The following is a 12,360-nucleotide window of genomic DNA, read 5'->3' on the forward strand; positions in this document are numbered from 1 at the left end:
GACACTGTTGCCCCTACAGCCAGTGCTCAACATCTTACTTTCCTCATTGCATTTCTTGTTTTTTTTTTGCCAATATGATGCCATTATGCCTCCCGCCTAGATAAAAAATGAGCTTCCTATTTATTTATTTTTTAATTTATTTATTGGACTTCCAGCATCTAACTAAAGCTGTAGTCCTTCAATTGGTTACAACACTTTTCCTCTCTACTTCCATCTGTTTTTTTTCCTTGAAGATAGCAATATGATTCTATTTATTATCATCTATCCCTCACAGTTACTGTTTTACATTTAATTCATTTGTTATTTCATTCAACAAATATTTATTATACATCTATTATGGAATAATTTTTCTTTCAGCCTCTAGGGATAGAACAGTAAACAAAATAGATCCCTACACTCATAGGATTTAACAGTCCAATGAGAGGTGATGGATAATAAAAATTATCAAATGTATAAATATGTAATATTTTAGATGGTCATAAATGATACAGAGAAAAGTGAGGAAAGGATATGGAGAATCCAAAAGGTGCAGCATTATAAACTGAAAAATGTTCTGTGTTTTTCACTTTAAAAAATATATTTATATATTTGCATATATACACATTTATAAAATATAGAAATCAGATGAAAATATTTAAGATAATTAGAATCATAAGTAATTTGAAAATATAACCTACAATTAAATAAACCATTTGTTCTTTAAGAAGTTCTTAGCAGACCACTAATCCATAGAGTAAGATCCATTAAATTATTGAAAGTATAGTTATTAGGAAAACCAGAAAATATTTGGTGAAGCAAAATTAAATGGGTTTTTTAAAAGACGTATCTAAAATGTTTTACTATTGTAGAAGACCATCTGAACCTGTGGTGGTGAGTAGCGTATTATACGCCACTTTTCAAGCATAAAGACCACAGAAGCGTTGATATCCAGAAGAATCTCAAAACAACACACATAATTAATTATAATTTCAAGGTATCATTTGGGGAAATACTGATGTCTATTATTTCCAGGGCTGGAATATAGTTTCCAAAGCTGGTGCCTTATCACTTTCATACTTCACACTTTATAATTGCTACAATTAAGTGTTCTTGAAACCATACTCTCTTTTAAAGAGAATTATTCCCTTGCAAATGCGAAGGAAATGACTAGTAACTGTATTTTAAATTCTAGATAAGTTTGGAATCAATAACATCACAGGTGTCATCTATGTGAATGCCCCCCTGGATTATGAAACAAGAACAAGTTATGTGCTTCGAGTCCAAGCCGATTCCCTGGAAGTGGTCCTCGCCAATCTCCGAGTTCCTTCAAAAAGTGAGTTATATTACTTAAGAGCTTGACAAGAATTTTATAGTGTTTCTGCTGATATTCTAGTTAAATATATATGTAAACAAATTTCTCAGTGGAGAACAAAGGAATATCATTAATACCTGGAAATGATTATCATTCATTTTAATAGCTGGTATATGGCAATTCTGTGAGAGGTTTCATACTCTTGAAATGTCAAGGCAGTAAAATACTGTTGTCAAACTATGTATGTGATATTGTTAAAATACCATTATTATCAGTATATAATAAACCTTTTTCTTAATTCATTGGAGAGACCCTGGATAAGCATATAAGACATAAACTATAATGAATGTGTATTTACTAGACATTGCCTGAACCATGTGGCTTCTTTTTTTTAATATTTTTTAGTTGTCAATGAACCTTTCTTTTATTTACTTATATGTGGTGCTAAGAATCGAACCCAGTGCCTCACACATACTAGGGAAGAGCTCCATGACTGAGCCACAACCCCAGCCCCACCAGGTGGCTTCTTGTACTTACATATTTCCTTAAAGTAGAGGGAAAAACATTTTTAAATCGGTAACTAACAATAATCACAAATTACATATAACATCATATTTAATCCACACCCATCTCTATAAAATGAAAAAATTATAACCCCATCTTGCAAACACAAGAAAGTTTCAGTGGAACTTAAAAAAAAATGACAGTAAATGAAGAGTTGGAGTTTAAGACTTCTTTTTGAAGCTAAAATCTTTTCTCAACATTTCAGTGAAATATAGTTGACCCACACAGTAAACCAAGTGAAAGTCCATTTGTGAAAGGCACTGACACAAAATTTAAAAGATGTTGCAAATAATTGGATAAAGGTAATTCTTTTTATTTATTATAAACCTTATTTATTGAACAAGTGGAAGGAACTGTATAGTTGCTTGTGAAAGTACTGTCTGATCATTTGAAAAAAATCAGATTATATATACAATGTGTCTTTGAAATTAAAGGATTCAAACTGTTTTCAGTCAGAATGCATACTGGCAGAATTAAATTCCTTCAAAATAACAGACCACATTTTTTAAGCTTTAAAATCATTAAACTGCAGTATTTTTTTATATAAATACAGAGGATGCTTCAGCTTGTAAATTGAATTGTTTAAACAAGTTGACAAAATGTTAGGGTAGCTCTAAATTATATAACATTGCACATACAAATAAATGGAAAAGATTAGTTGAAAATTTTGTAATGTTTCTTTGAAATAGTTGAAAAGATTTAGAAAAAAATTTTGCTGAATATTTAGGTTGCAGAATGTAGCATTTCTTGAGAAAAACCTGTGATTTTTAGGAATAGAGATATAGGAAGTTCTTATAGTTAAATATAACAAAACTAGCTCCCATTACTGTAATTTAAATATAATTGTAAGGCTAATGAAAGTTTACCTAAAGTACACATGTATATTTGTATGTGCCTTTGTATGCATAGAGGTGTGATCAATTAGCACATTCATGAATTATCCTTTCAGAAATGCATGAAGTCTATAAAGCTAAATGTTAGTTTGTTTAATGCCTGATGCTCTGAATTTTGTTAACATCTCATAACTGACTTTTGCCCCTAAAACTTGAAATACGAACTCATGTTTTTCAAACATAGTTTCATTTACTAGTAACTGTTAATGGCCTGCAATCAATCCCTAGCCCATTAACTATGCAAATACTAAGACCATTATGTAAATTGAGGTTAATTAATTAGTTGTCTGAAGGTTCTTCTTTGCTTCAGAATTAGCTACCCTGTGGTCTTTAGCTCTACCATATATCATATGAACACAGGCAATAAAAGTAAGAAGTTTTATTCATTAAAAAAGTATTATAGTGTAAATTCTTTATTATAACAGTATTAACAACATAATTTTCAAAGTAAATTTTACAACTGTCCTCTAACTAAATTTAATATTTAAATAAAAATTAATAATTTAAATAGAAAAATTTAAAGCTCCTTAAATAAATTCAAGGCTACGAATATTTAAAACATCTTAACCTTTCAGTATGAAATGTGTGTTTTTAGTGCAGGGGATCAAAGTATGAAACATTTCAAGCATATATATACATATTACAGAGACAATTACAATGAATCTTCATGTATCAATTACCCATCTCAAGGTTAACATGTGCTGAGAAATAGTTCTACATCCATTCCAAACTTCTCCCTACTACATTATTCTGAAACTGCTCAGAGATACAACATTATACTTTAAATATTTTGATATATGTCTTTCAAAGATGAGAACTGTTAAAAATTAATTTTAATAATTTTATGATAACTTCATCAAAATTAGCAAAAAATTTCCAATGCCAACATGTATGTAGTCAGTATTCATATTAATAATTTATTTTCAACAAAATTCAAAAATGGTCTACTCATTATGACCTATCAATAGATCTCTTATGTCTCATTTAATCTGTAGGCTTCATCACTACTACTGATTTTTTATTTTCCTTGATTTTTCTTCAGGATACAGTTTTAAAATATTTTTATTTGTATGTTATAATTATACATAATGGTGGGACTTGTTATTACATATCATACATACACATGATATAATAATCTAATTTGACCAGTATCATTCTCTAGTATTTCCTTGCTTTCCCTCCCTGGCCTTCTCTTTTCCCCTTATTTCTCTACTAACCTCCATTTTTGATTTTGAGATTTCTCACCACCACCTCTTTTTTGCTTTTTTCTGTCTTCCACATGAAGGAAAATAATCAACCCTGAAGTTTCTGAGGTTGGGTTATTTTGGAGGTTTTAGGTCGATTGATTTTGATAAACATAATTTTCTCAAGTTACATATATTTTCTTACAAATGACATAATTTCATTCTGCTTTATGGCTGAAAAAACAATCTCCATTGTTTGTACATATCAGAAATTTCTTTTTTCATTCATCCCTTGATGAATACCTAGACTTATTTTATAATTTGACTATTGTAAATTGTGCTGCTATAAACATAGGTATGCATGTATTGTTCTGGTTGCAGAATTTCTGGTCTAATTCCCAGGTGTTTGATCCATTCTGAGTTGATGTTTTTGTAGGCAAGGATCTAGTCTTATCTTCTACATATAGGTAACCAGTTTTCCAAGCACTATTTGGAAAACAGACTGTCTTTCATTCAAAGTATGTTTTTGTTGCCTTTGTTAAGGAGCGGATCTGTAGGATAATTTGAAGTCAGGTATTGTGATGCCTCCAGAATTGCTCTTTTGGCTTAACATTTCTGTGGCTTTTCTGGATCTTTTATATTTCTAAATGAATTTTAGAACTATTTTTTCTAGGTCTGTGAAGATTATCATTGGCATTTTGATGGTAAATTACATTGAATCTATATATTGCCTTTGGTAATAAGGATATTGTAGCAATATTATTTCTTCCTGACCATAAACATGGGAGGTTTTTCCATCTTCTTATGTCTTCTTCAGTTTCTTTTTCAGTGTTCTATAGTTTTCATTGCAGAGGTATTCGTCTTCTTGGTTCTACTTATTCCTAGGTACCTTCTTTATTTTTAAGGCTATTTTGAATATGACTATTTTCCTGATTTTTTTTTCTTGGCAGATTCACTATTATTGTACAGGAAAACTACTGATTTTTGTATGTTGATTTTTTTAACCTGCTACTTTGCTGAATTTATTTATTCATTCTAGCAGTCTTCTGGTGGAAGCTTTTAGATCTTCTTTTATTATCCCTTATATTTATTTGTTTAAGAAAATAGATTTCTGGAACCTGGATTTTGATGACTACATTGTGAAGAAATTGTTTCATATTTTTCTCTGTCTTCTTTATTTCAGTAAATCTGTATTTAGACTTGGAGGCTGGACTGATCTAGGTACTTTTTGCTTTTTTTAATAAATAAATCATATGGTTTTTGCTTCTTAGACATTAAGTCTCTTCGGTCATCTTTTTGTGACTTATAGTCATTCCTAGACAATTGACTACTTCATTTCAGTTATTCAGTATACACTAGTCAAAATACTGCTTTAAAGAGAATTTTTTCTTTCTCAAATATTTGGTTAACTTAATGTCCAGTTACATAGGAAAGACAGAATTTTTTGCTTATTTACTGGTTTTCAAAATATTGGGTTGATTCACTATCATGTTCCAAGTAGGACCCCTGAGATAACATATTTTTGGTTTATGACCATATCATCCCTTTGCAACTATAATACTCAATTCCATTGTAGCTTAAAAATGGGGAGAAGCAACATGAAAAATAGAGGGTGGGTCTGTGCTCCTGTAAAACCTCATTTACTGAAGGGGGCTTGGGCTAGTTTGCACATCAAATTTTCACTCACTTGCTTTAGGTTTTTCATCCAGGGATTCTATATATGTTACCTTTCTTACTGCTAGCTTTATCATTATTATTAATCATCTTTGGAAGTAGTACATAATATAATAATCATGTAAATACATGAATGTATTGATGCATGATGAAAAATAGATAGACACTCTATTTGCCAGATATAAAATATATGCCTGAAAACCATGCCTCCAGTGCTTTGATCCTGTGTACATTGATTCTGTGCTGGGAATGGTGAATGAATCATTACTTTAAATTGCCCAAAGACAGAGGCAACACCTTCCCTTTTTCTCAGTGTGAAGCTGTCCATCAAAAACTGCCCAGTTGATGGTGATGCCCTGCTCATAGGAGATTCTGTGCTAGCTACGAATTTGTAAGTTCAATAGCCTTGGATTCAAAAACCAGCTGCCCAGAGGTAAAGAGTTATGGCTGCAAGTTGATAAGCCCTAATGGGACTGTTTTACCCACAACTTTGGTTTTGTTTATCTTGAAGAAGCATTCTCACAATAAATCCTTTTGATGTTTAAACCTACATAATAAACGTGCTGAGCCTCCTCCTTGTCAGTCTCTCAGTAAATGGAAATCCAGAAATTACCCTGTGACATATTTCGTTGGAGGGAAAATTGTATTTAAATTCTTTTCTACAACACACTCATTCCCCCTAAAAGAAGAATTGTGGAATATGATATACATTTCCGTTTGAAGTTTAATGTTGGATATTACAGTAAAAACACTGTCTATGTTTGCAGGGCAACATGAATTCATGTTTGAGACCTACCAGGTAAACCTAGAGAGAAAAAGGTGAAGCAATAATTTTATGATGACTGTTGTCAAGAGGAATTGCAGCCACATCAAAATAAGTCATACTCCTAGAAATGTGTAGACAGACAACCTGTAAATATTATCCAAGGTCCAGATTTGAGACACATGTGAATGCTAGTTTTCTTAGATACTGTTAAGTAGGATCACCTGAATGTGTGATAATGTTGCTAGAGGCAAAAACTAGAGACCAACTCTGAATTCATCCTAAAATGTCAAGCTGGAATTAATTGAAATACACTGCCAAAATTAAGTTGGGGCAGGAGCATGCTGATTCTGAAAGCACCCCCTTTGACGACATTGTTTTTAAACACAGGGCTGACCTGGAGTATTCAAACATTTCATAACTGCAAAATTTAAGTAGAAACTTCTCTGTAAACCTTACTTACACTTCCTCCTCAATCTCAAGGTCAAATAATGGCTTGTCTGAGTGGTTGGAAAAAAAAAAATCCAAGCTGCCAATGAACTCAGGAGGAGGGAGATTCAAAAAGAGGAAACAGGAAGATATGTCCAATTTATGAATAAGTCTGAAAAATTAAGCCCAGATTGTGAAGGGTTTTAGTATCAGACTAATGATATGCAAATATGCAGCATCTGTATCATCATGCAATCCATATCATATCTGACTTTGCTAATTGAACATCAGCTCTGCCTACTCCACCTCATCAACCTGGATCTGTAGCCTTTTTGTTACAGCTATTTAGGTAGTCATTTCTACAGATAGAGTCAGTCCACTGTTTCAAACAAGATAATGTGCTTCGAAGCTTACAGTCCTTGATATTGTAAGGACTACTCTGAAATCCTTTGGGGATCTCTCTGCATCCAATAAAGCCCGAAATAAAGTGTTCATTCTTTTGTCTTGATTAATTATGAACTCTCTGGTCCTCCTTCCCAGTTTTAATCTTTCTTATTTCCTTTTTAGTCTCAATTGACAGGTATCCACATTTACTTTTTTGGCTGCCTTAATGACCACTAATTTCAATTAAATGATTATCTTCAGTTTACCAGGGAAAGATAGACATACATGCATTGTTCTTTCTAATATATTACTGCAAAATTATGTGATTCATTTTGTTTTTGTTCACATGCTTTATCTCTCCAGACCACCTCAATGTCTGCTGAGTTCACAAAGTAAAATGTTATTTGTCCCAAAGAGGATCCTGAATTGAGGAGAATCTCTATAGAAACTTACATCAGTATTTTTTTTTCTGCCACAAAGCTACCTCTATGCTTTTAATTTTTATGTACTATAAATGCAATCAATGCAACTTTATGACTTAGATTGATTTATATAATTCCACAACTGAAGAAGCAATTTTTGTTTCATAGTAAAATTATAATTATCTTTAAATGTGAAAGAGAAAAGCAAAGCTTCTTATAAATATGTCATTGTGTTTTGATTCAATAAGTAGACTTTCAATTGAGAATAAATGACAGAACAATTAAGATAAAGCTTAAACTGGTGATAAAAAAACAACTCAAATGCCATTGATTTCATTTTATGGTTTTAGCTTTAGGGTACAAGCTTGTAATACATTTCATTTACTTGACTTTTCTGTTTTCAAATAGAAGGCCTATGACAAATAATGCTAATGACTCTTTACTTGTTATTGACTGACTTGCAAAAACATTTTTCATATAAGTTGACTAACAATATTGAAGTATGTCACATTATATATTTTTCATCCTAAATTCCCAGGAATGATGCATGCCTTATATTTGTGGTATACTTGCATGGCCACAGTTCTGGAAACTTCATTGATAATTTATTACTTTAAAACTTGGAAACCAGTTTATAAAGATGAATTTAATGTCATAGTATTTTTGTATCAAACATTCAATGCATCATATTTAACATACATTTGAAACAATTATATTTTAATGAAACAGAGATTTATTTCAGAATACTCATGGCATAAAAATATTTACCCCAAAAGCAATACATTGTCAATAATAAGTTTTCTTAGAAATGTGATTTAAAAATGGTTAGGATTTTATTAATACATTTATAAAACCAAGTACATTGAGGCAATGCTATTTTGTTGACCCCCAAATTTGTCTGTAAAACAATAGCAATAATGTTTGATAAACCTTTTTAAACTAGATGACAAATTATGATTGTATATTTCTGCATATATGATATAAAGAAAATCATGTTTCATGAAAAAAGCATTTTATATTGCTTCTGTTAAAATTAAAGTATGTAAGAGGTTAGGAGTACATAAAACATTTCTCTTTAATTATGCCTTTAGTTATGCCCACCTCTAAAATCAGAAGATGTAATTTGTTTCCTTCTTGAGAATATTTTTCTAATTAATATAAGTAATGTATAGTTAAGAACTTAAATTTCACATTTTCTTTTTTTTTTCCATTTGCAGTGCTGGATGGAATCTGGGGTCTTGCATGTGTTAGGCCAATAACTTAAAATTTCTCCTAAGCTACTTTAGTCCAAATTTAAAATGAGTTTCAAAGTCAAGATCATTTATTGAATATCAAATATTTTTGCAAACTTATATGCTGCTTTTAAGTAGCAATCATTTTATTCATCATGAGGCTCCAGAACCACACAGTGGAAACTCTATATCTCTTGTTTCACAAAGAACTCCTACTTAAATAGAAACAAACTAAACCCTATTTAATGCAAAAGAAACTAGCACAGGACTGAAATCTGTTAAATCATATATATCATTTAAATATTGTCATTTATAGACATAGAAAATTGAAGCAACTGTGTGAACAACACATGCATAAAAGGCATTTTACCCATAGAAAATAACAGGAGAATTTAGCAGAATTTTATGCTAAATCACCTTAATTCTTTATTATTGTTTATGGATTCCAGCACTGGACATTTTGTCTATTGTTACTTAATCATGATTTTGTCTCAACTGCAAAGTTAGCAGCACTGTTTTTTTTTAATAATTTGCTAAATATTGTGTGTAGTTATTATATTTGTTTTTACTTATTTGACTCATTATGGAAAATGGATAGTCAATTTTTTCTCTTAATTTAATGTTTTATTCTGAGCAGTAGTAATAAGTAGCTGAACTCACTGATTCTTTGTTGCAAGGAAAAAGAAAAAAATTCCCATTATCTAAACAAAACTAAATTTCAGCATTATGTTTAAATAATGAGAACGAAGTACAAGAAAAGTTACATTAAAAAGGAATGTAAATAGGAATGAATCTTCAGAAGATTCATTGTCCCAACTTTAGTGGGTCTTTCAATTCTGCTAGGCATCTTCTAGGTCACTGCTTTTCTCAATTTGCATATTGATTGAGTTATTTTCACTTAATTTCAAGGAATAACTATACCTTAATGTCTTTCCTTGCATTGTTCTCTCTTTTGAAAATGTCCTTCATTGTTTTCCTGATCCACTCCCAATTACTCTACAAGACTCAGTGTAAGTCATCCAATTTTTGTAACTTGGGAAAAAAAATACACGAGAAAAAATACATCTCACCTGTGATTTCTTCTCAAAGGCAAGGATGTGATATTATTCAATTTTATATTATCCCAGTTTTCATCATAGGATCCCAGGTGCTCTATGAGTGATCAGAAAATATAACATTTGAGATGAATCCTAAAAGAGAGGGTCATATAAATATCATGATGGAAGAGAAGTTACATTTCAGGGGACAGTTGACTGCACAATACAGAATTTGTCTTGTAAATTACATTAATTCCATGTGATAATATTTTTTGTCAAAGAAATGTTCTCAATGATTTATTTCTCTCCTGAGCTTTACATTTTGGTTTTGGTTTTGCTGATGGAGATTAAACACAGGGCCTCACATATGTTAGGCATATAGTCTACTACTGAGCCATACCTGCAGATCTTCAAACTTATCTTTTTAACATTTATTATTTATATGAAAGCTCATATTACATCTAATCATATCTTGTTATGAATAACTGGACAAAACATATAATTTTCCACCTGGAATAATTAATAGCATCATAATTTTATACTTCCTCTTGTGAACTATGAATTGTATATGATTTACAGGCGTTTAATGAGTGAAACATATGAAGTGATAATTAAATCCTAAATACAAAGTCAAATAACTAAATGTAGGGCATTGCAGGAAAAAAGTAGCAAATATATGTACACCAACAGTGACTGAGACTCAGCATTTTTGATCCTAAAATGAGGTTTCCTGCTATTATCTTAGGTTATATTACATGGATTGGTAAAGGCTTTTAGGGTCATCTAATTGTTATTACTCTACTAAGACTAATGTCCTTAATTTCAATTATGTACAATCAGAATGATTTATACAAGGGACAGATTTTTATTTGAGGGACATATCTAATATGATTTTTGTTTCCCATCATGAGGCCCCTGAAGTATTATTTTCATGTCATACAGGTCATGAAGAATGTTAAATTTACTAATTAATGTTCAGCTTTTGATACGCATAGTACTATCTCAACTATCTACATAATGAGATCTTTGTCTGTAAGAAGTTCATATTTTAGTGGATATACTATGATACTTGAGTAGAAAAATATATAGTGGCATGAAGAAGCATGTGACCAACTAATATATGAGAGACAAAGACATGGAGGATTTGATACTGAAGAATTTCCATAGAATTTACATGGTAGACTAAATAGTTTCTTGATTGAGATAGGAGAGGGAAACTTGAAATAATAACTGGTTTTGTATAAGTTGATCCATTCTGATTAGGATAGGTGGAAGCAGAAAGAAAGAATTCAGGGAGAATATTAGAAGTAAAACCTTGGGGGAGAAAATTTTTATGGTATCTGGAGAATGGTGAGTATCATAGCAGTAACAAAAAATTAGTAAAGAAGAGAAATTGGGAAGTAAATGAGTAAAAGACATCATAAAGTATATTCTTAAAATACGGATCTTTAAACTACTTGTGATACTCACTATAGATGTTTGTTTAAAATGATAGTTTTTGTGTTTTTTCCATAAACTGAATTAAGATATTTAGAAATAGAAAATGTAGTCTAAATAGAAAGTGCCCTGTGTTTTTGTTCATTTGCTGTTTTGTTGCTTTACAAATATTTGAAATACTGAGACAGAGAATGAATGATTGTAGTTTTATATTTTTTCTCAGTAACATGAAAAAATTAGAGCAGCATATGCTATATCATGGAAAGAGAGAAAATGAATACTAAAAAGAATAGGTTATAGCTGAACTTTTTTATACTTTTAATCTTGGAAGATATGACCTAAAACCCACAGAGAGAATAATTGAGTTTCCACAGACCTGCTGAACACACTATAAGAAGGGCTAAAACCTCCAGGCCTGATGGAGCACACCTGTAATCCCAGCTCAGAAAGCTGAGGCAGGAGGATCACGAGTTTGAAGCCAGCCTCAAAACTTAGTGAAGCCCCAACGAACTTAGCGAGATCCTGTACCAAAGTAAAATATTAACAAAAGGGCTGGAGATGTGGCTCAGCACTTAAGCACTTAAATTCAGTCCCTGGTTACCACCCCTTTTTCCCTAAAAGGGCTCAAAGCCAGGACACACACACAAAAAAATACTCTTCTTTTACATATTTAGAAGGAATATGAAAAAAAGAATAAGAGGACAACCGACTGTGCTTGTAACAGTGGGATCTTTTTGGTGAAGTAAATGAATGATCTTAAAGCAGAAGCCAATCATGAAGTGCTGTTTGCATTCACTAAGTTAACTCAGATCCAACGACTTACTTAAAATATCAAGTTTCCAGAGCCATCTGGCTTTGTCTCACTAGATTGAATGACTAAATAGTCACTGAAGAGCTCAGTGGAGAAAAGTAAAATTTGTATAATGATGGCCTGTTAGCCACAGTGGAGGAGGGGAGCAAAAAAGGCAGAGAGCCAAGCATGGTGGTGCACGCCTATAATCCCAAAGACAGGGGAGGCTGAGGCAGGAGGATCTTGAGTTTAAAGCTAGC

At 31.6% G+C, this 12,360-nt stretch overlaps 1 protein-coding gene across 16 annotated transcripts in view; it reads left to right on the top strand.

The window, feature by feature from the left end:
* Pcdh15 (protocadherin related 15) overlaps nucleotides 1-12,360 on the top strand; it is a 746,672-nt gene that overhangs the window by 638,514 nt on the left and 95,798 nt on the right. For all 16 annotated transcript variants that reach the window (XM_071610757.1, XM_071610756.1, XM_071610753.1 and 13 more), the window contains one exon: nucleotides 1,172-1,312. In XM_071610757.1, coding sequence (XP_071466858.1) covers nucleotides 1,172-1,312 — 141 coding nt within the window. The remainder of the gene's footprint in view (nucleotides 1-1,171; nucleotides 1,313-12,360) is intronic.

This window comes from Marmota flaviventris, chromosome 4 (genome assembly GCF_047511675.1).
Source record: "Marmota flaviventris isolate mMarFla1 chromosome 4, mMarFla1.hap1, whole genome shotgun sequence".
In the NCBI taxonomy this organism is placed as follows: domain Eukaryota; kingdom Metazoa; phylum Chordata; class Mammalia; order Rodentia; family Sciuridae; genus Marmota; species Marmota flaviventris.